This window comes from Chrysochloris asiatica, unplaced genomic scaffold (assembly GCF_000296735.1).
Source record: "Chrysochloris asiatica unplaced genomic scaffold, ChrAsi1.0 scaffold00205, whole genome shotgun sequence".
Classification (NCBI taxonomy): Eukaryota; Metazoa; Chordata; class Mammalia; order Afrosoricida; family Chrysochloridae; genus Chrysochloris; species Chrysochloris asiatica.
The window spans coordinates 5355637-5380172 of NW_006408723.1; the positions used below are offsets into that span (position 1 = coordinate 5355637).

Sequence of the window (24536 nt, forward strand, 5' to 3'; positions counted from 1 at the left end):
AGATTCATCTATTTCTTTCTTCAAATCTGTTAGAGTTTGCTTTATATATTTTGGAGCTCTTTCATTGGGTGCATACGTATTTATTATGTTTATTTCATCTTGTTCAATTGTCCCTTTAATCATGAGATAATGTCCATCTTTATCTATTATGCTGGTTTTTGCCTTAAAGTTTATTTTGTCAGAGAATAATACTGCCACTCCTCTTCATTTTTTATTGCAATTGCCTTGGTATATTTTTTTCCATCCTTTGACTTTTAATCTGTTTTTGTCTCTGTGTGAGATGTGTCTCTTGCAGACAGCATATTGAAGGTTCTTATTTTCTTTTCCTTTCTGCCATCCTCTGTCTCTTCACAGGTGCATTTAATCCATTTACATTCAGTGTAATTATTGATAGGTATTGATTAATTGCTGCCATTATGTTTGTTTTTCTTGTGGTGTTTATGCTTCTTTGTTCTGTATGTCTTCCTTTGCTGAGTAAATGATTTTTGTGTTCTTTCTTGTGAGTTTCATCATAGTTTTAGTATTTCCATGTTCTTGTTGGATTTTCATTCTCTTGTATGTTGTGATGTGTTAAATTTCTTTGGGGTTGCCTTATAGTCCATTAACTTTTCTTTCCATTTACTGCAGTCTATTTTATCCTGTAATCGACCTGACCTTATCAGTATCTGGATCTCTGTTCCTACATGTTTACCTTCTTTTACATTGAACTTGTTTTGATTATAGACTGATCTCCCAGATTCTCTGAGTTTGTTCTTATAGTTTTGTTCTGTTCTCATCTCTTCCTTCTGTTGACTTAATTCAGGGAGATGCTGCTCTGTATGTCAATGTTTGGTTGTTACCTGTTCTTGTTGGTTCTCAGTCCACAGAACTCCCTTTAAGATGTTTTGTAGTGTAGGGTTGGCTTTGGCAAAATCCCTTAGCTTCTGTTTATCTTGGAATGTTTTGATTACACCATCATATTTGATTAATAACTTTGCTGGATAAAGGATTCTTGGTCGGCATTTTTTGTCTTTCAGGGTTTTATAAATGTTTCCCCATTGCCTTCTTGCTTGCATGGTTTCTTCTGAGAGATCTGAGCTTAATCTGCCTTGCTTGCCTTTGTATGTGACACTTCTGTTTTCCCTGGCAGCTTTCAGAAGTGTCTCCTTATCTTTGATTTTGGAGAGCTTGACTATGATGTGTCTTGGTGATTTTCTTTTGGGGTCTGTCCTTCCTGGGGTTCATTGAGCTTCTTGGATGTTTATCTTTTCACTTCTCGGGATGTTGGAGAAATTTTCTTCCAGCAGTTCTTCAACTATTTCCTCTGTTTACTTGTGTGATTCTTCTTGTTCTGGAATGCTGATACTTCTTAAGTTATTCCTCTTCATGTTGTCCAACATGAATCTTAGACCATCTTCAGAATTTTTTATCCTTTTTTGTGTTTGTTCTTCTATCTTAGTGGTATTCAGAGATTTGTCTTCCAGCTCACTGGTTATACCTTCCATCTCATCTATTCTACTCCTCTGCCCTTTCAGAGTGTTCTCTATTTCTGTTATTTTGTTATTGATTGTTTGGACCTCTTTCTGTAGGTTTTAAATTGTTTCCAATGCTATATCTATCTTATTTGATTGTTCCTGGTACACTTTCATGGCTTCTTCCTTATGTTTCTCAACTCCATTGTAAAGTGTTTTGAAACATTTTATGATCATTATTCTGAATTCCATCTCAGGCATTTCCAAGGCCTGCCCTCCTTCCAGAATGGAGTCAAGGTCTACTTCTAGGTCATTTGTCTCAGACACTTTATCTTGTTTCTGGACATGTGCTGAAATGGTCATCTGCTTTTGCTTCTTGGACATGTTGAATGTTTATCTGTGGCATTAACACTTAATTGAGTATGTGTTTTGGTATTTTTTATGCTTTCTGATTTCTTCCAGGAAGGTGTGATCAGGATGTGGGCTTCCCTTTTTATTCTTCTTATTGTTTAACTCAGAGTAACTTTCACAGGTGTTGTCTGTTTCCCTGCTATATGGCAGGTGGTATTGGTTCTTGCCTCGGTTTTGGTGTTTTATAGGGTGTGATTGTAGGTTGGCTATATGGTAGCAGTTGCTGACTCATCTTGTGTAATATAGGGAGACAAAGAGTCATCCAAAGTCAGAAGGGGATCATATAACAGCAAAACAATACCAGCAAAACAACAACAACAACTGAAAAACAGCAACAACAAAAACAAGACTGATACTGCAGTCTCTATTCACAGAAAAGAGAGAGGAGGGAGAGAAGAAGAAGGAAGAAGAAAAAGAAAAAAAAAGAAATTTTAAAAATAAAAAAAAAAAAATCTGTAGCCTAATATGAGGTCTCTTTCCCTCCCTATAGCCCTCTCCTTCTCTTTCCCATGTTAATATACAGAACAAAAAGCAAACAAGAAAAGTTCAAGTCCTGCTCTTGGGCTGAGCATCTGTCGGCCGTTTGGTTTTAAGTGGAGACTGTTTCTTTAAATTTCAAGAAGATCTATGCACATGCATAGTAGAACCCTCTGAGGGTGGGGCTGGAGTATCCACTAGCTCAGACACCCTATAATTACCAGAATGGAGGTACGCAGACAGCAAGGGACCCATGAAAAGATACCAAAAAAAGAAAGAAAAAAAAAGAATGTCCACACCTCTATCTCTGCGGCTCTGTCAGGCATCCATGTCTGCTCTGATCCTTTCCCCGCTTGGCCCCACACAAAATGGCGGCTCCTGGAGCAGCTGAGTGTCCTGAACCAGGAAGCAATGGATTTCTTGCTTCTGCCACAAACTCCCGAGCTGTAAGTCTTCCAACCTTCTAAATATTCCTTTATATGTGGTTCAGAGTACTGGAACCATGCCCTGAGCCTTCTTGGTCCTGTATTCTGTATTGTTCTCGGCAGAGCTCGTCACTACACTTCCCCCTTGTCTGCCATCTTTTTCTGGAATCTTCTGAGTTTTTGAAAGCTGATTTGGCACAAAGTCTTTTATTTTTGATTTAATAATCTTTAAAGATTCCAGACATTGTTATTTTATATTCTGTATCTGACTTTGCCAATACTAAAAATCCTTAGAAGTTTAAATCAGTCATTCTCCCCACTCCCCACCACCATCACCTTTTCCTTCCTTCCTCCTTCCCCACTTCCTCTCTGCCTCTCTTCTTCCTCTGTTCCTTCTTCCTTCTCTGCCTCCTTTTCTCCCTCTTCCTTCCTCCTTCATTGCCTCTCTCCCTTTCTCCAGTGTCTTTTCTCTCCTTCTTTCCCTTCATCCTTTCTCCCCACTCTTGCTTATGCTCCTGTTTCTTTTTGTTTGGGGTGATGATCTTGAATTTGTATTTCAGAGACATTCTTCTGGGGAAACTGTCCTACATTGGGGCATGCTTTCCTCCAGAGTTAAATAATGTTTTCTTCTTGGTAAGTGTGTGTTTTAGTGTGGGAATTGTAGGGTCCACCTACTGGCTTACGATTTTGTCCCCTAATATACTACAGTGCTGATATCCAAATCTACTGTTTTTTGCTCTTATTTGCCACTTGCTTTTCCTTGCTCAAGTTTCAACTCACCATATACATATATATAAATTTAAGAAGCAAATTGTGGCATTAGCAACATCTGCCTATCCCATGATCATGAAAGAGTGAAGCTCTTTGACTCTCATGAACTTTGTATGCCACCATAAATGCCAAGTTCAGTCAGCATGCTTAGATACAGCCTTCATTGATCAATATTGGATAAATGTGCTTCTTCAACCAAAGGTCAGTATTAAAATCTGTCTGAAATAAAAAGTTCAAAGGTCATTGTTGGTTGAGGTCATTATTAGATCATTATGCAAATCAGTAACCCCATGAAGCCTGGTTTTCTTACCGTTAAAGAAACAGGAGACACTTGTGATAAAATTGTTTAAAAGGGTAGATGTGTTAAAGGACAGCTTAGTGTGGCCCCAGATTTAGACCAGGTACAGGTATTGCTGTCATTGTATGGTGGTACTTGTGCTTACATTTTGCTATGGTGTGAGGTAAAATAAGTCACACATTGCATTTCCATTTGTCCTTCATGTATAGGTAGAGCTGACGTCTCATCTGAGCAGGGTTTTCAGCCTTTTACTGACACCTGCACTTTTCAGCACGTCTCTCTTTCTCCCTTCCCCAACTTTCCTCCTAGAGAAACCACTGTCAGGAACTGCTTCTGAATGAGGATACCAATGAGGTCCCCTAGACAGCATCTGGACCTGGGAACTTAGCCGTGGTAGGAGGGAAAGGGCAGCTGTGAGGCCTCCCCTATTCATATTGAATGCCCATCCTGCACACATTGCCTATCCTAAGTCTTTCTTCTGATTTTAGCAGACTTTATCTCTGTTCCCCAGTAGGAGGTAGGGTAGGCTTTCTCCTGCCCTCTTACCAGTGAGGGTAGCCATGCCAAGAGGTCAAAAACTTTTATAAGGCCAGTTAGGACAACTACTCAGCATCTCTGGAGTTTGATGCACTATTTTGTAATAGTAAAAATGATATCTGTTAACCTACATCCTCCAAGAGAATCACTGGTAAAAAATATGATAGGGCTTCCATGAACTAGGAGTCTTTGGGTGATGCAAATGATTAACACATTCATATCTAACCAGAAAGGTTGGCTAACAATTGGCATCCAAAGGAGCCTCAAAAGAAAGGTCTAGAAATCTACTTCTGAAAAATCAGCCATTGAAAACTACACGAAACACAGTTTTACTTTGAGACACATGGGATCATCAGGAGTTGGAATTGAGGTGATCCATCTGGCTATCTGGGATTCCTGGTGTGGTGCTGTGGGTTAATGTACCAGACTGCAATGCCACCTGAACTGCAAGGTTGGTGGTTCAGCTGCTCTTCAGAGACTCTATACAGTGTCACTATGAGTTGGAATCGACTCCACGGCACTTAACAAAACAACAACAACAATCTGGCTATCTGGATTTCTGAATAAATAGAGGCCAGTTGACCTTGAGGGCAGAAGCAGCAAACCTAACAGCAGCTGTAAGACTTGTTTTTGCTCCTCCCCTGTTCACTTGGTCTGCAGTGGAAGAACATTGGTGGGTGTGCCCTAACAGAGAAGTGCTTTTGAGTAGTGAGAAATAACAGAGAAGAGGAGCAACACTTCATTTCCCAAAACAATTTTTCTCATGTTACATTAAAATAGCCCACTCAGAAACTGCCTGCAGCCAGCAGATACCTCACAGTTTTTGGCAGTTAATGTCATTCAGCTTTTTGGTCTTTGCCACCTACAGATGCTTTGGGCCTGTGGGTTTCCCTTCCCTGCCCTCATTTCCTGCCAGCTGCCACAGTGGCTACTCAGACTGTGAGGCCACGGATGGTCGCTGTTCCTGACAGCTCTGTGTGGCCAGGGCTTGGCACTGTTTGGTCTTACAGATTGCTTACCGGTTGCTGCCAGTGTTTAGGGGCTTGCACTGGCTGCTTGTCTGGAGCACAAAGAAAGAGGAAAACTCCCACAATTTATTTTTTTACACTGTACTCAGTGAATATTTAGGTTATTTATAGTTTTGACCACCATGGGAAAAGCTGCTATAAACATCCTAGTATATCTTAGCATACTTCCTGGGAACTCCTGGTGTGGCACTGTAGGATTAGCACTGGACTGTGGACCACCAGGTCAGCAGTTCAAACCCACCAGCTGCTCCTTAGAAACCCTGTACAGAACCAACTGTATGGCACTTAATAACTACAGATATTTTTTGGGGTGTATAATGCACAGATTTTGTATACCTGAGTGTAGAATTGATGATTCACAGGGTATGTATAGCCATGGTCAATTATATTCAAGAATTCCAAATTATTTGCCAAAGTGGGTGAACTAATTTCCACCTGGATTAACAATGTGTGATGACTCCTCATCTTCTCCATTTTCATCAGCACTTAGTATCATTAACCTTTTCAATGTGTTTCAGTGTGAAGAACTTCATGTGGTTTGAATTTGTATTTCTCTGAATTCTAACAAGATCAACTGCATCTTCTCTTCTTTTTTTCCTGGAATATCTTTGATCCTCTTTTCAGTTTTAACAAAAGGATGTCAACCACAATCCAAAACAAAGTGGAGTAGTAGAGATTGAACATGAATTCAGAAAACAGAATTTGGGTCCCATTTATTATATTCATGACCTTGATTAAGGGATAGTAGAGATAAATGACAGTACACCAAAGAGAATGATATTTGGCATTGCATATGAGATGAGGCTTTCTGCTCCCATAAAGATTACAGCCTCAGAAACCCTGTACAGGGTCACTATGAATAGGAACTGACTTCATGGCACATAACCATCACCACAACCACATGGAATACCAGAAAGATGTTTATCTGTGCTTTGTTGACTATGCAAAGGCTTTTGATTGTGTGGATCATGACAAGCTATGGACAACATTGCAAAGTATGACTGACTATTCTGGAACACTTAATTGTGCTCATAAAGAATCTGTACGTGGACCAAGAGGCAGTTGTTCAAACAGATCATGGGAACACTGAATGGTTTAAAAAATTAAGAAAGGTGTGAGACAGGGTTGTATTCTTTCACCATACTTATTCAAACTGTATGCTGAGCAAATAATTTAGAAGCTGGGTTATATGAAGAAAAATGTGGCATCAGGATTGGCAGAAGACTCATTAAGAATCTATGATATGCAGATGATACAACCTTGCTTGCTGAAAGTGAAGAGAACTTAAAATACTTACTGATAAAGATCAAAGACCACAGGCTTTGATATGGATTGCATCTCAATGTAAAGAAAACAAAAATCCTCACCACTAGACCAATAAACAACATTCTGATCAACAGAGAAAAGATTGAAGTTGTCAAGGACTTCATTCTTATTGGGTCAACTATCAACACTCATGGAAGCAGCAGTCAAGAAATCAAACGACATATTGCATTAGACTAATCTGCTGTACAAGACCTTTTTAACGTGTTGAAGAGCAAAGATGTCAGCTTGAGGACTAAGGTACGCCTGACCCAAGCACCTTATTTTCAATAACCTCATATGCATGTGAAAGCTGGACAATGAATAAGGAAGACCATGGAAGAATTGATGCTTTTGCATTATGATGTTGGAGAAGAACAGTGAAAGTGCCATGGGCTGCCAAAAGAACCAACAGATCTGTGTTGGAATGTTGGAAGACGTGTAGCCAGAGTGCTCATTGGAGGCTAGGATGGTCAAACTTTGCCTCTCATACTTTGGGCATATTGTCAGGAGGGACCAGTCACTGGAGAAGGATATCATGTTTGGTAAGGTGGAGGGTCTGAGAAAAAAGAGGAAGACCCCCAGCGAGTTGGATTAGCAAAGTGGCAACATCAATTGGCTTCAGTGTTGGCAACAATTGTGAGGTTGGCCCAGGACTGAGCAGTGTTTCGCTCTGTTGTGTATAGCATTGCTATGAGTTAGTACTGACTCGATGGCACCTATCAACAGCAAAAACATGAACATTAATTTCATTCTCACAAAGTTAATTTTACACCTACTCCTCACTTATCTGCTGCCTCTCTGACATTTCACATTTACAACAGCAGTAAAAAAATCAACTTAAATCATCATAAAGCCAGGTAAGGACCCATTAGTTTTGAGTGAGAGTGTGCCTTTTGCCTTAGCCCCAAGTCCTTGATCCTCCCATCCCACCTCTCTCCCTAATTTTGAATGAAAACAAGTTAAAAGCGAGAAAACAAAGAAACAAGTCTGCACTGGCAGACTGCCCCATCTTCTGAGTGGAGCTGTGGCTTTGGACCACAAATCTGTAACAAGGTAGCAGAGTTGTGCAAAAAGTACACACCACTGTGTACCACTCTGCTGCAGACACTGAGACCTGCCTTTGTGTGTTTTGGGGTGGGGGGGTGCACAGGGAGGTTGTACTGAGGCCGGTAGGCAATGGGTAAGTGAAGGTGGGTGAGCCTTTCCAGGGAGGTCAGATTCCTTCCTGGCTGTGCAAATCCTAACCCAGTCAGCTCTGCTTATAGTTTCCAAAGATACAAGCTAACCTGACCATCTGAAATACAGAAGTCAGTAGAAATAACAGCTTGAAATTGAGAGAGTTGCAGATGGCAGCTACAGGGGAGGGAGCAACCCAATGGATTGTCTCCAAAATGACTCCTGGAGTCTGAAAGCATTTGTTGGCTGACATTTTATATAATGCTGGATTTTGTGTAATGACCTGATCTTTGGAATCTAACAATATTGAATAAGATAGGAATAAATTCTTAATACTTTGGCATTTGTATAGTTTTTTTATGCTTCTAAATTATTCTGTCTGTTCATCACTAATGTCATAAAATAAAAACAAGTATAAATATTTCCACACTGTAAAATAGTTTCCCTCTGACTTAGTACTCCCTATAAAAAAGTAAGTTTTAGGTGCTTAGTAAAAATTTGTTTATTTATTTTGGTTTAATCAGAAACCAACTGATTTCATCTGTGTGACTATGAAAAGGGGAACTCACACTTTAGGGTGCTGGGGACTTTGCAGGCTTGAGAAGAAAGGACTGTTTTCACAGTACAGAAAGTTCTAGAGGCAACCACCTGCTGAGATTAGGGAGGGTCTGGGTGTGTGTCTATCCACTTGGCCAGCTGCCACAAGTAGTGGGGCATGGAGGGAACCCATCTATAAATCAGCCAAGTATGACTTGAAAAGAAATTTATTTGCACAGCAAAGTTCTAATCTCACACAACACAGTCTTAGGTTTCCATTTTCAGGTGCACAGCATGGCAGGGAAAGGAAAACATAGCCAGGTTCCAAAACCTGTCTTTATTAAATATCATGGCCAGTATATGACCTCCTGTACCCAGAAGAAGGCATCAGAAATTTCTCTAAAACCCCAGAATCCACTGGCATCTTGGTACATCTGTATCTGGCTGGTGCCTTTGGGTCATTGCTTGGCAGTTCTGGGCTTCAGTTTCCCCACTTTAGAAATAAAGTCTGGGAGAATTTCTGGGACTTTTGTGGCTCATACTTTCTCATATCTAATGATCCTAAGGGCTTCAGTTGCTGAAAGGGGAAAATAAGATTAAGATAGGAAGAATGGCTAAGACAATATATTTGGAGGGGGTTTGCATCCATTTTCAGATCTTTGCAGCCTCAACAGCTGTCTCACTTAATTTCACATGCCTTAAATAGATCTTCTCATACATCTCCACTAAGCCAGGAGTTTCCCCTCCTATGTACTGCAGTGTGTCCATTCATGTGCTTGTTAATCCCAGTCTTAACTCATGGTATCAATGGGGAGGCTGTCTCAAAGATGACCAAAACCACAATGCAAGCAGCCCAGCCCAGCTCTGGTTCTGCTGTCTCTTCCCTTGCCCCACTGAATGATACACCTAACATATTTGATTGCCAGTCACAATATTGGAAGTTTGAATCCACCCAGAGGTGTCTTGGAAGAAAGGCCTGGTGATCTACTTCTGAAAAAAAAAAAGCCACTGAAAGCCCTAAGGAGTACAGTTCTACTCTGACACACATTGTGTTATTATGAATTAAAATCAACTCAACAAAAACTTTTTTCTTTTTCCTTCACCCCATGAGTCCTGTTATTTTCTTCTCCAACTTCATCCAACATTGTGTTTCTGAATAACATTGACAAACACAGGTTCTGCTCATCCTCCCTCCCTGTAGTAGGGGCAGCATGAAGAAATCCCTGGGGAATGAGTAAATGCTTTCATCTCCCTCCATCTGATATGAAGACAGTTCCTAATTAAAAGACCCATCAAATGCCCCAACATTGCCCCAGGCCAACTAGGAGCTATACAATCTGAGAGCCTGACCCAAATTCAGACTCCATGAAAAAAGGTGGGGCCAGAAAGGCTCCACAGACTCCCCCACTCATTTGAGTATCTTCTGGTGTGTCACTTATGCTACTTGCCTTCAGACAATGGTGTTGCTTCTCTGGGTGAACTAAGGAGAAATGGGGTCTTACCCGGCCCATCCCACCTATTCCAATGAGCATTAGGGTTCATGGTACCTTAACTGTAGTCATTCTTCACTTGGTGCATGTTGGTCAATGGTAGCAAAGCTGGAAGCAGAGTTTTCCTGGGCACACTGGGTAGAGCCCTCAGCTGCTATGTGCAGCATTTTCTGTGGAGCATAACCATCTACCCCACCCTTCTGGCCATGATTTCTTCCTTGATTCCTTTCCACCAGGCTGCCAAAGCAGTGATAATGTGACTGTTTTTCTTCTAGGATTCGAGCCCGCGACAACAACGGGTCCTATGCCCTTTGTCTACTGCATGAGGGGAAGGTGCTGCACTATCGCATAGATAAAGACAAAACTGGGAAACTCTCCATCCCAGATGGGAAGAAGTTTGACACACTTTGGCAGGTACATGTCAATAACTTCAATATCTAGGGTGGGTACATTCCTGGTGGGGTGATGCTTGGGACACTCAGGGCTCCTTTTCACCAAGATTTAGAGTCTGGAGCCTGTTAGAAATGCACTTCTTGGCCCCTGCTCCATACCTTCTGAGTCAGTCTGTTTTTCAACCTCTAGGTGACTTTTATGAATACTGATGTTTGCGAAGTACTAGTCTAGGGATGATTCTATTAGGTAAACGATGTTCCAGAATCTTCCTTAGGTATCCAAAGCCATTCAGTTCTTATCACCATAAGGAAATGTCCATGATTCAGGACTACATTTAAGAGGCCTGGAGGGGAGTGGGTTTTTGTTGTTGTTAGATGCCCTTGAGTCAGTTTCAACTCCCAGCAACACTATGGACAACAGAATAAAACACTGCCAGGTTCTGTGCCATCCTTCTTGTATTTGAGCACATTGCTGCTGTCACTGTGTGAATCTATCTCATTGGAGGTCTTTCTCTTTTTCACTGACTCTTCACTTTACCAAGAACAGTTACCTTCTTCAGGGACTGGTGGCCCCTTCTGATAACATGTCCAAAGTATGAGAGACGAAGTCTTTCTAAAGGGCACTCCGGCTATACGTCTTCCAGCACAGGACTCTTTGTTCCTCTACTAGACCATGGTACTCTCAGTATTCTTCTCCAAAACCAAAACTCAAATACATCAGTTCTTCGATGATCTTGTTTACACATTGTCCAAATTTCACATGCATATGAGGCTATTGAACATACCATGACTTGGGTCAGGTGTATGTGAGTTTTCAAAATGGTATCTTTGCTCTTGAACACTTTAAAGAGGTCTTGTGCAGCAGTCTTACCTAATGTAATATGTTGCTTGGTTTCTTGGCTGCAGCTTGCATGAGTGTTAATTGTGGATCCAAGCAAAATGAAGTCTTTGACAACTTCAATCTTTTCTCCATTTATCATGATACTATTTATTGGCCCAGTTGTGAGGATTTTTGTTTTCTTGGCATTGAGGTGCAATCTGCACTGAAGTCTGTGCTCTTTGATCTTCATAAGTAAGTGTTTTAAGTCCTCTTCACTTCAACAAGCAATGTTGTATAATCTGTATATTGCAGGTTGTTAAAACATTCGGTATCCCTTGTTCAAGGTCAGATCTTGACTCTTGTCTTTACTTTTGACTACAGGTGACTAGAAACTTAAAAAAAACAAAAAACAACTAGAGTCCTGGTGTGGCACTATAGGATAAGCAGCACTGGACTGCTACCTGCATATTTTGCAGTGCAAACCCACCAGCCTCAAAAACTCCTCAAAAACCCTATGTAGCATCACTAAGACTCAGAACCAACTTGACTGCACACAAAAACATAAACAACAAAACCCAGAAAAGCCTTTAGACAAATGCCAAAAAAAAAGCAAAGGTAGTCAGGGAAGGAGATATAGAAAAGGCTACTGAGACAATTCTTTGAGTTGTGAGTTATTGTTACGTGCCGTTGAGTCAGTTCTGACCCATAGTGACCCTGAACAGGGTTTCCAAGGCTGTAAATCTTTACGGAAGCAGAAAGCCTCATCTTTCTCCTGTGGAGCAACTGGTAGTTTCGAACTGCTGACCTTGTGGTTCGCAGCCAATTCATAACCTCTACGCTACCAGAGCTCCTTGATTTGTGAGGGACTGATGTAAATAGAAAATGTCAGGTGCCATTCTTGTTGCAGAGTCCCACTTTCTGGAAATTAAGGTTATTTAGAAAGTAAGTCAGCACATTGGGCTGCAGGTGAACAAGACTCTTGTACCCCGAGTGTAAAAAGAGTTTGTCCTTGACACAAACTCCAAATAGCTAACAATTTTGACACCAGTACAATGTTCACTACAGCTTTTATCAGTCTGTGTTGTTGTGAAGTGCCGTCGAGTCCGTTCCAACCCATACCAACCCTGTATAGGTGTTCTGAGGAATGGCTGGTGATCTTGAACCACCAACCTTGTAGTTCAGACCAACTTTGCATTCCAGCACATTAACCCACAGCACCACACCAGGAAATAGCTGGTCTAATTTTAAATCATAGTTTCATTACCTGACAGTGATAGAAATGGCAATAGCAGTACTGAATATGTCATCTTAATGGGTCCACACTAAGGGAAGATACCAGAAGAATCTACTGCACTGAGGTGGAAATTATATTAAACCTTTTTGGGTAGGACTTAATTCATGTGCTACATGTTCATACCTAGGCACACCAGAACCACGCCTAAAATGAGTAGAAAGAAGCCAACTCAAAATCCCATCTTTTTATTTAAAAATTGAGATAAAATGGAGATCACTTGTCCTCAATACCTTTCAAGAACTTAAAGTAACTACTTTTTTGTTGTTGTTCAGTGTCATTAAGTCGGTCCCGACTTATAGCAACCCTGTAAAGGGTTTCCAAAGAGTGGCTGGTGAGCTTGAACCACCAACCTTGTGGTTCAAACTGGCTTTGCAGTTTGTCACATTAACCCACAGCACCACACCAGGACTCCTAAAGTAACTATGACCTAGTATTATTTGGTTCATGATGAGGCAGTTGTGAAAAAATATAAATATTTGTCTATCAACATTGGGTATAGCAACACTTAGCCTGTTGCCAATAGTTACAATATTGCCTTTTGATTATGGGACTCATTAGCATTTGTCTCATATATATCAGTCACCGGCTTTGCTTTATTTTTTTAAATATTGATTTGTAAGAGCATTTAATCTTATATGTACTCATGGCCCACAAAGTAAATCACAGACTGTAGGGAATATTACCTTCTGTTAGTTTCACATCAAAGTCTGTCACCTTGTAAGGGAATCATTTACCTGTGTATTTAAGGCATCTGGAGTATCATATTTGGCCTGTTCCCAATGCTGGAAGGCCTTAGGCCATGTCACAAATAAATGTTCATGCAGTGTCTCAACCCCACAAATTCTGTGTACTGTAAATTTAATTCCTTTCCAAGACTTTTTCCCATTTTAAATTATTCCTCCTCCATATTATAGCTTGTTGTTGTTATTGTTAGGTGCTGTTGAGTTGGTTCCAACTCATAGCAACCTTATGCCCAACAGAACGAAACCCTGTCCAGTCCTGTGCCAGCCTCAAAATCATTGTTACACTTGAGCCCATTGTTGATGCAACTGTGTCAGTCCATCCCATTGGAGGACTTCTTCTTTTTCACTGACCATACACTTTACCAAGCTTGATGTCCTTCTCCTGGAATGGTCCATCCTGATAATATGTTTGAGGTAGGAAAGACACAGTCTCACCATCCTGGGTTCTAAGAAGCATTCTGACTGTACTTCATCCAACACAAATTTGTTTGTTCTTATGGCAGTCCATGGTCCCTTTAATATTCTTCTCTAACACCATAACTCAAATGCATCAATTCTTCTATAGTCTTCCTTACTTGTTGTCCAATTTTCACATGCATTTGAGGCTACTGAAAATACTGTGACTAGGATTAGTCATACCTTAGTCCTCAAACAGACATTTTTGCTCTTGAACACTTTCAAGATGTCTTGTGCAGCAAATTTGCCTGATGGAATAAATCGTTTGATTTCTTGGTTGTTGTTTGTATGAGTAATTATGGATCCAAGCAAAATGAAGTCTTGGACAATTTCAATCTTTTCTTAATTTATTGTGATGTTATTTATTGGTTCAGTTGTATTTTTGTTTTCTTTACATTGAGGTGCAACCCATATTCAAGATTCTGTTCTTTAATCTTCATTAGTAAGTATTTTAAGTCCTCTTCACTTTCAGCAAGCAAAGTTATATCATATGCATATTTGTTATGAGTTGTTAATGAGTCTTCCTCCAATCATGATGCCACTTTCTTCTTCCTATAATCCAGCTTCTTGGATAATTTGCTCAGCACACAGATTGAATAAGCATGGTGAAAGAATACAACCCTGGTTCACACCTTTCTTGATTTTAAAGCATTAAGTGTCCCTTTGTTCTGTTCTAACAGTTGCCTTTTGGTCTAGATACACGTTACTCATGAGCACAATTAAGTGTTCTGGAATATTCATTCTCTGTGATATTGTCCGTACCTTATCATAAACCACACAATCAAAAGTCTTTGCATAGTCATTAAAGCACAGGTAAACATCTTTCTGGTATTCTCTGCTTTAGCCAAGATCCATCTGACATCAGCAATGATATTCCTCATACCATGTTCTCATCTGAATCTGGCTTTAACCTCTTGATAGTTCCCTGTCAGTGTACTGTTGCAGCACCATTTGAGTTATCTTTGGCAAAATTTTACTTTGTGTTATATTAATGATATTGTCCGATGATCTCCACATTCTATTGAGTCACCTCCCTTTGAAATGGACACAGATATGGATCTCTTCCAATCATTTGTCTAGGTCTTCCAAATTTCCTAGCATAGATGAATGAGTGCTTCCAGTGCTACATTGTTGTTGTTAAGTGCCATCCAGTCAGTTCTGACCCTGTGTAGGGTTTCCAAGGAACAGCTGATGAGCTTGAACCACCACCTTGTAGTTCAAACTGACTTTGCAGTCCAGTGAATTAACCCACAGTGCCACAACAAAGCTGCATAAGTTTGTTTAAAGATTTCAATTTGTATTCCATCAATTTCTGCCAATGCTTTCAGTCCACCTTGGACTTACTTCTCTTCCTTCAGTACCACTGGCTCTTGATCATATGCTACCTTTTGAAATGGTTGAACTTCGACTTTGTCTTCCATCTTCTTTTGATGCTTTCTGCATAGTTCACTATTTTGCCCAGACAGACCATCAGTATTGTGACTCGAGTCTTGGATTTTTTCCTTCAGTTATTTTAGCTGGAGAAATTCTGACCATGTTCTTCCATTTGGTTTTGTAACTCCAGGTCTTTGCATATTTTATTATAATACTTGACTTTGTCTCATCAAACTGCCCTTTGAAAATTTCTGTTCAGCTCTTTTACCTTTTCATTTCTTCCATTTATTTTAGCATCTGTATGCTGGAAAGCAAGTTTCAGAGTCTCTTTTGACATCCATTTTTGTCTTTTCCTGATTTCTTGTTTTCTTAATGACCTTTTGATTCTTCCTCTATGATGTTCTTGATATCATCCTACAACTATAACTTTCCTGGTTTCAATCATTATCAAATGTGACCAGGATATGTTCTCTCAATTCACGTGGGATATGTTCAAAGTTATATTTTGACTCTTGGGGATTTATTTTAATTCTCTTCAGCTTCTGCGCTAATTTGCTTAATATAAACAATTAATGGTCTGTTCCACAGTCTGCCCCTGGTCTTCTTTTGGCTGATGTTATGGATCTTTTCTGCTGTCTCTTTTCACAGATGCAGTCAATTTGATTTCTGTGTATTCCATCTGGCTAGGTCCATGTGTGTAGTCATCTTTTATATTGTTTAAATAAGATGTTTGCAGTGAAAAAGGTCCTTTGTCTTGCACAATTCTATCATGCAATCTTCAGCACCATTTCTTTCACCAAAGCAATATTTTTCAACTACTGATCCTTTCTGTTTGTTTCTAACCTTTGCATTCTAATCACTAGTAATTATCAGTACATCTTGATTGCATGTTGCTCAATTTCAGACTGAAGAAGTTGGTTGTTGTTGTTGTCAGGTGCCATCGAGTCAGAACCGACTCATAGCGACCCCATGCACAGCAGAACGAAACAATGTTCGATCCTGGGCCAACCTCACTACTGCTGCCACACTTGACATCATCAATGATGCCACCTGGCTGATCCGTCTCGTTGGGGGTCTTCCTCTCTTTCTCTGACCCTCCATCCTACCCAGCATGACATCCTTCTCTAGCGACTGTTCCCTCCTGACAATATGTCCAAAGTATAGAAATCTTCAATTTTATCATCACTGGTTTTAGTGGTTGGTGCATAAATTTGAATATTAGTGGTTATCAACTGGTCTGTCTTGCAAACTTATGGCTATTATCCTACCATAGACAGCGATATAGATAGATCTTGAAATGTTCTTTTTGATGATGAATGTGACATCGTTGCTCTTTGTCATCCCTGGCATAGTAAGCCATGTGATTATCAGATACAAAATGGGAATTCCTAGGATATCAATCTTTGTGTGTTCTATTTCATCTTTGACAACTTCCAATTTTCCTAGATTCATACATCATACATTCCATTATTAATGGATGTTTGCACCTATTTCTCTTCATCTTAAATTGTGCCCCATTGACAAATGAAGGTTCCAAAAGGTTTACGCCATTTAGGTCGGCAAGGTCACCTCTACTTTGAGTAAGCAGCTCTCTCTAGTCTTATTTTTAGTGCCTTCCAACCTGAGGATCTAATCTTCCATGATAATATCTGATAATATTCTGGTGTTATTCCTAGTGTTTCAATATTCTGTTGCTATCTGACAGTGTTCCACTGGTATTCATAAGGTTTTCAGTGCCTAAACATTCAGAAGATGTCTGCCTCTACTTCCTACTCTGTCTTAGTCTGGAAGTTCAGCTGAAACCTGTCCACCATGGGTGACCCTTCTGGTATTTAAATTGCCATTGGCCTAGCTTGTATCATCACCACGACATGCAAGCCACCACAGTACAACAAACTAATAGACAAGCAATGGCATCAAGAGTGGCATATTATAGTATTCAACCCTAGTTAAGTGTTTCTCATTATAAATGTTCTAGTTATCATGTTTAGAAACGTACACCCAAAATACCTTACATTTTTATATGCATGTTTCATTTGTTTTTCTTGAGAGTTACTATTGATCTTTTGGTGCCACATAATCCTATTTAATTCTTCTTGAGAGTTACTTCTGAGAGTTCATAATTGCTATACTATTCTTTCATTTAGAGCTGGGCACAGTAAATCTACAGCCAAATATAGCTCTCTTATTATTTCTGTGTAGTTCTTGAAAAGAATATTTTAAATATGTAAAAGTTTTTTTTTTTTTTTTTAAAGTAAGAATACAACAGAAACTGTATCTCTTTGAAAACTCAAATGATCACAGTCTGGCCCTATACAAAATGATCTTGGGTGGCATGGTTAAGCACTCTCCTGCTAACAGAATGGTCAGAGATTTCAAGTCATCAGCTGCTCCACAGGGTCAAAGACCTGGTGATCTGCTTCTGTAAAGGATATAGGCTTGGAAATCCTATGATGCAGTTATACTCTGTGCTACAAGATTGCTTTAATTTAGAGTCCACTTTATGAATGGGATTTACAGGGCCCTTTATAAAAAAGGTTTGACAACCCTTTCCCTGGTGGTGCAGTGGTTAATTGCTCACCAGATAATCAAAAGTTATTGGTTCAAAAGAAGCTGCGATAGAGAATCATAGTCCTGGAAAGCCTATGCAGCAGTTCTACTCTACTTTATGGGGTCACAGCAGTCAGGTTTTTGTTTTCCTAATGGAGCCTTGGTGTGGTGCTGTAGGCATCTAACTGAGGTCAGTGTACTACTGAAACCATTGGAAACTTCATATAGGGTCAGTATGGGTCAGACCCACCTAAGTGGCACTTCAAAACAACAACAGTAATGGCAGTTTGTATTTGTTTCCTCAGCCTCCCCAATTACCTTGTGGAGCAGAGTATCTGAAAATGAGGAGATAGTTGAATGATAACTGGAGAGATGGATAGAATATCTCAAACATTTTCGAGAATTAAATAGGATATGTGGCACAGCAGGATCAGCATTGTACTGCAAACCACAAGGTCGCAGTTCAAACCCACCAGCTGCTCATTGGAAACCCTATACAGGATTGCTAGGAGTTGGAATGGATTCAACAGCACTTAACAATTGAATCTGAAAATAAGCCACTGTATTTTGTAGAACAAGAAGATAGTCTGTTTTAGTAGTATATCAGAGCAGTCAGATTGAAATAGGGTAGATCATGAGCAGATTGTTGTTGTTAGGTGCCATCGAGTCAGTGTCGACTCATAGCGACTTTATGTACAGCAGAATGAAACACTGCCCAATCCTGGGCCAACCTCACTACTGTTGCCACGCTTGAGTCCATCAAAGCTGCCACTTGGCCAATCCATCTCGTTGGGGGTCTTCCTCTTTTTCTCTGACCCTCCACCTTATAAACATGATATCCTTCTCCAAAAACTGGTTCCTCCTGACAATGTGTCCAAAGAATGAGAGACGAAGTTTGGCCATCTTGGTCTCTAAGGAGCCTTAGGCATGCAGAAAGGCCATATATGTAGACTTCTCCCTAGAATCTTGATGATAGGTAGAGGAGACTTGGGGAAGGATTAACAAGTCTGACCAAAGGAAAGTTGTTTGTGTATGTGTTTAAGTTTTCCTTGACTCACTTTTAAATCCTGGATACAAGTCAGCTGCTATAAGTCAAATTTTCTCTCTTTCCTGCCTTACTGATTTACTACACTTCTCTTTCAGCTAGTCGAACACTATTCTTACAAACCAGATGGTTTGTTAAGAGTGCTTACAGTTCCATGTCAAAAAATTGGTGCAGATAATGGTGAGTTACTAAAATTTTAGTCTTCATTTTCTGAATATTGATAATAATCACCCTCATTTTAGATTTTGCCTATGGCAAATACAGGTTGGATGAGGCCTTATTTTTACTGAATTATTTTTAAAAAACTATGTTAGAGTGTCTCAATTTTACATTTTATTTATCAAAAAATAACCTGTAACTTTAACTTTTAAAACCTAATTAGTCTTAATTTTATTGAGTGAAAGATAATGAAAAATTGAGTGAGAGATAATGAAAACAAGTATCTGCAGAGATATTCTCCTCATGCAAATACATTGATGGGTGTGCAGGAAGGGAGGGAGGTGGGTAGGTGACTTACATCTATACAACAGCAATTGTCCATGTTATTACTTTCCAGGGAATATTAATTTCAGGAGTCAGCCACCACTTTCAAGTTTTAACTCTATGGTAAGTGTCTTTCACTAGAGGTGAAGCAATTGTTTAATAATACAAATGAAAAACATCTTTTGAGCAAACAGTAGTACTGATAGTAAGCATTTCAATCACATCTCACAATATACCATTGAACTGGGATTGCTAGTGACTCTTTGACTCAGTGTAACCTAACAACAACAGCAAAAAAGATCAGGGAACACAGTAGTTCTGTAGGATAGGCTGTGAACCAAAGACGGGATGTGGACTATTTGAGCCCACCACCTACTCCACATGAGAAAGATGAGGCTTTCTGCTCCCACAAAGATTTACAGCTTCTGAAACCCTATATAGGGATGCTGTGAGTTGGAATTCACTTCCAGATATTTAACAGTAACAACTAGTGACTATTAACTTTAGTCGGCTTTCTACTGATGCTAGAGGAGAAGTACTGTACTGATAACTGCAGTGTCAACAGTTCAAACTATCAGCTGCTCTGTGGAAGACGGATAAGACGTTCTGCTCCTCTAAAGATTCACAGCCTCAGAAGACCTATGCAGGGCCACTATGAGTCAGAATCAGCTTAATGGCAGTGGGTTTGTTTTTTTGTACAGGGTTTCTGAGGAACAGCTGGTGAACTTGAACCACTGACCTAGCAGTTAAAACCAACCTTGCAGTCCAGCACATTAACCCACAGTGCCACACTGAACTTGTTGTTATTGTTGTTAAGTACTGTGGAATCGGTTCCGACTCATAGTGACCCTGCACAGGGTTTCTGAGGCTGCAAATCTTTACGGGAGCAGAAAGCCTCATCTTTCTCCTGTAGAACAGCTGGTAGTTTCAAACTGCCGATCTTGAGATTAGCAACCCGGATTCATAACCATTATGCTACCAGAGCTCCTACACTGAACTTGGAACTCCCTAAATTCAGTTCCAAGCTAGCTAAGTTTTCTTGATTTTTGAATATGTAAAATTCTGCCCCCTTTTGAATGAGAGAGATGGCTCATTTCAGAGTTGGGTAATAGTAAGGTCCATTCTTGAGCCATCTATGTTAATGTGTGTGTATAATCCACAGGACTATATGCATGACCATAAACATGTCTTCCATAAAACATGCCTTGCTGAGCATGTCTACTCCGCTCATCTGATCAAATCAATTGAAATACTGTTATCAGAATAACTGACCTTTCTACATGATTGATTTGACTAATGCTTAATAGTGGAAGACTTGGAATGGATGTGGATAACGCTTATAGGGCACCTAATAACATTATAGATAAGAGAACCCCTAGAAAAATGTGGAGTCTGAGGTGAGGACTTGGCCAGAACTTACCTCCATGCCCACTATGGACAGAAGATGAGAATATGGCTGCTGCACACATCCCCACTTGGGTTTGCCAGGCATATGGCTAATGTCCCCTGCTTTTAAAGAGAGAGGACTCTTGTCACTCTTCTCCCTCCAGGGCTGATATGGATTTAACTGAAAGCAAAAACTCCTTTCATGCTCATTTTTTTGAGGACTTCAGTGTGGATCTTGCCCTTTAGTGTCTTTTTGTAAAGAATAACAATGTCTACATCATGAGCTAGTCCGTTTATACCATCATGATGCCTTTTTGCTGCTGTTGGATAAGTACTGGACTACTAACCACAACGTCAGAGGTTCAAACCCATGGATACCCTATACAGGTTTACTAAGAATCAGAACCAACTTGACAGTGCTGAACAAGAACAACCCTTAAAAACAAAATTTGCAGAAAATTCAATATTGCACCAGATTTCCACAGGGATTATTGATTGCTCAGAAGCTAAGCCATGTTGAAATAGGGGAGGACAAGACAGAGCATTTGTTATAGTATTGGGAGAATATGAATATGCTAAAAGACATTTGGATGAACATCCAAAATATAACACTTTTATAGCGTCACCTTTTTTTCATTGCCCTTTTCACAGCTCACAGGTGAATCTTCATTTACATCAATGCATGCCACATGAAATAGATTCATTTTTCTTTAAGTTGGATAAAGGCTCTTATGGCTGAGAAGTCATAAAACATAATTGCATTCTATATTTAGTCATGCATGATCCAATGACTTCAAAAAGTTAGAAATTTTGTAATTTTTAAATGTTAAAATACATACACAAAAGATGTACGTGCACTAGGTGTGCACCTTGATAAATTTTAACAAACACCATTTTACTAGTACCCTGGATTAAGAGACAAAATTCAGCAGCTAAATTTGCTTTTTAGTTTCATGTTGATGTCTCTTAAATCTGTGATTTATTTATATAAAATACAGGTTATCTAATTTTGTAGCCTGTTAATTATTTTTAAGTGCCGTCGAGTCGGTTCTGACCCACAGCGACCCTGTATAGGGTTTCCAAGGAACAACTGGTAAGCTTGAACAGCTAACTTTTCAGTTCAAGCAGCTTTGCAGTCTGGCGCATTAACCCACAGTGCCACACCAGGACTCCTGTAGTCTATAGTAGAAAGCATTGTAGCCTGTAGTAGAAAGCATTGTTCACATATTTTTCAAGATCATTCTCATCAAGTTGTAAGATCTTAAAACATTCCAAATGTTTGAGTTACCTGTAATAAACTTTATTGGTTAAATCTGGAGGGGATATGCAGTATAATGATAAAGCAAGTTAAACATGATAGTATGTCATTTAAGTTTCTCTTTATTTGTTTTCTGAAATATTTACTATTTCTCTTTGCCATTATGGTTTCTAGACTTGGTCACCGGGTGAAATAATCTCAAGAATCAAATCATACTCCTTTCCAAAGACTCGCCACAGAAAGGTGCTAAAGCATCCCCTGCTTGCTGGTCCCTGACTAGGTGATAGGACTCACGTGCACTCTGCTCACATGCTTCACCATCTGGCTTGTGCCTGAGTGTGTGAATGTCTGCTTAGTCTCCTGGTGTCCAGGCCTAATGCTCCTGTGCTCTGCCTGTGTGCCTCTTTCCTTTATGTAGCCCACACATTACAGGGACACCTTGGGGGCTGTGTACCACAAGTATGCCCTAAGCTTCTGTTTTTGGGTCTCTATCACTTTGCTGCCAAAGACCATTAATGTTAGTAAGCTGTAGCTGCTTAAATGTGAACTATAATGTCATTTCTATAAACATGATCAGTAGGAGTTATTTCTCATAGCAGACCATTTTTTTTCAAAGTGTTGAGCTACTTTTTGGTTGTCAGAATCACATGTTGCAATTGTGTGGTAATTGAGTATATAAATTATATTTTCATGGAAGGTATAGAAAGTTTTTGTGATGTGCATGATGTGGTTAACACTTGTTGTTGTGAAGTATAATTGTGTCGACTTGGACTCATAGCGACCCTCTATAGGGTTTCCAAGGAGTTGCTGGTGAATTTGAACTGCCGACCTTATAGTTCGCAGTCTATTGTTGATCCAACATTGCCACACCAGTAATATTTATTTTATAAATATCACATGCTACAATAACTTCACTATTGTAGAAGATTTCAAGTACGGTACTTTAAATATTGCATTTGTAAGGAAAAGATGGAGTTTGAGAACTAGAAAACGCATATTTCTTATTGAAGCAATAATTCTGACATAATCGATTTCTGTGTTTGACTATATTGAATTTTAAGGAAAAATAAGTCCTGTTCTTAATGACTTTCAAAGAATGACATCCCCCCAAAATGTATATAGAAGTGTATAGATTTCTTATTTTTCCTTTCTACTCTTATCAGTAGGGTAAAGTTAATTTTTTTACTGATAGTCCTTCCATTTTCATATTAACCTATGTTTTTCCAGACATTGCAACAGGTAATTGAATATCATATCATGAGGTATATTACTTAAATTGCAACTAAACATAAGGGAAGTTTTGATTTTGGATTCCATTGAGTATGACAGATAAAACTTCTCTGTAAAGTTTTCTTTACTATCATCTTTTGGGAAGCAAATGGTGGGTTTTTGTCTCAGAGTGGCTTTGTGGACTTGAACCGCTAACATTTCAGTTAACAGCCAACTGCTTAACTGTTGTGCCATCAGAGCTCCTATAGTAAAAATGAAAAGCATGAAAGGCCTGAGATTTTATTTAATAATATTTTTCTAAGTGGATGGTCATACTCAAGATGTTCTTAATTGTATTGACCATAGAATAAAGAAACATGATTTAGGTGGTATTTGAAGGAAAATATTTTGTCATAGCCTGAATGGAATAACTTTGTCTGCGTTAATGTCATGATTCTAGTTAACATGGACTAGCTCATGGAAAATTCCAGGTATGAAATGTGGTATTGCTTATGAAGGATGACAGTGAGGGGCTTCCAATTTGGGGATCAGTTTTTCAAGGTGGTACACTATTGTTGGTGCCCCTTTTGTCTCACAGTTAAAGTTGTTTCACACTACCTGGACTTTGGCCTTGAATAAGTAAAAAAATTACAGTAACTCAAGACAAAATTCTCATAGCTGGCACCTTATTTTCATATTAGCACCGGTTCAAGTTCATGATATTTACCACTTTTTTATAGAAAAGATTTGGCTCAGTTACTGGGAAAGGCATATTTAGTAGGACTATGTTATCATGGCAAGGTGGTGCTTCAAAAAATGAAATGATTGAAATATTTCCATAGGGTTCTTTTTAAAAAACAAAAGAATTAGAGAGAGGTGGCAAAATGGTGGACTAGGCAGAAAGACTGTATGGACCCTTTTCAACAAAGACACAGAAAACCGAAAGAAAAAGATGCAGTCTTGGAACTCTCAGCTTCAGATGAAGAGATACAAAAGTAGATTGAATACTTACAAAGAGATAGAGCTGAACAGACGTAGCAAAAAAAAAAAAAAAAAAAAAAAAAAAAGAGAGAGAGAGAGATAGAATGGTGACCTGTGCTTGCCAACCAGATAGGCGCAGCCATCTTAAGCTTTTGTGAGTTACATCAGATACAAGAAAACATACTGACATTGAATAAACATACTTGTGGCTCACATAAATTAAGAAGAAGACAACCACATTCATAGAGCCCAGTCACAATCATGCCTTCTACACACCCACCCAATGGGCAAGAGCCAATACCAGCTGCTATGCACTGGATCAAAGACACCAACAAACATCAGCTAAATCCATCCTGAACCGAGCTACATGAATAGAGAGTTGTGCATAAGCTCATTTCCTGATCACACACATGAGGATGCAGTTGATTAGTGCATAAGAATATACTGTATACAGTCACCAACCTACTACAAATACAGCAACACCACAATACCTAAAAAAGCAACAGACAACTGTTGTTCTCTTGAAGAAACAAAACAGTGTCTCAAGCAAGTAATACAATAGGCAGAACTATATGGAGGAATATAAGATATCAGAACTACCTGAAAAAGAAGTAAAGAGAATGATATTTAGGTACCTTC

The 24536-nt window shown here is 39.4% G+C and overlaps 1 protein-coding gene across 1 annotated transcript in view; it reads left to right on the forward strand.

Moving 5' to 3' along the window:
• SYK (spleen tyrosine kinase) overlaps window positions 1-24536 on the forward strand; it is a 115147-nt gene that overhangs the window by 17219 nt on the left and 73392 nt on the right. The window contains exons 3-6 of the mRNA XM_006872588.1: window positions 10182-10320; window positions 18679-18760; window positions 19137-19192; window positions 20847-20865. Coding sequence (XP_006872650.1) covers window positions 10182-10320; window positions 18679-18760; window positions 19137-19192; window positions 20847-20865 — 296 coding nt within the window. The remainder of the gene's footprint in view (window positions 1-10181; window positions 10321-18678; window positions 18761-19136; window positions 19193-20846; window positions 20866-24536) is intronic.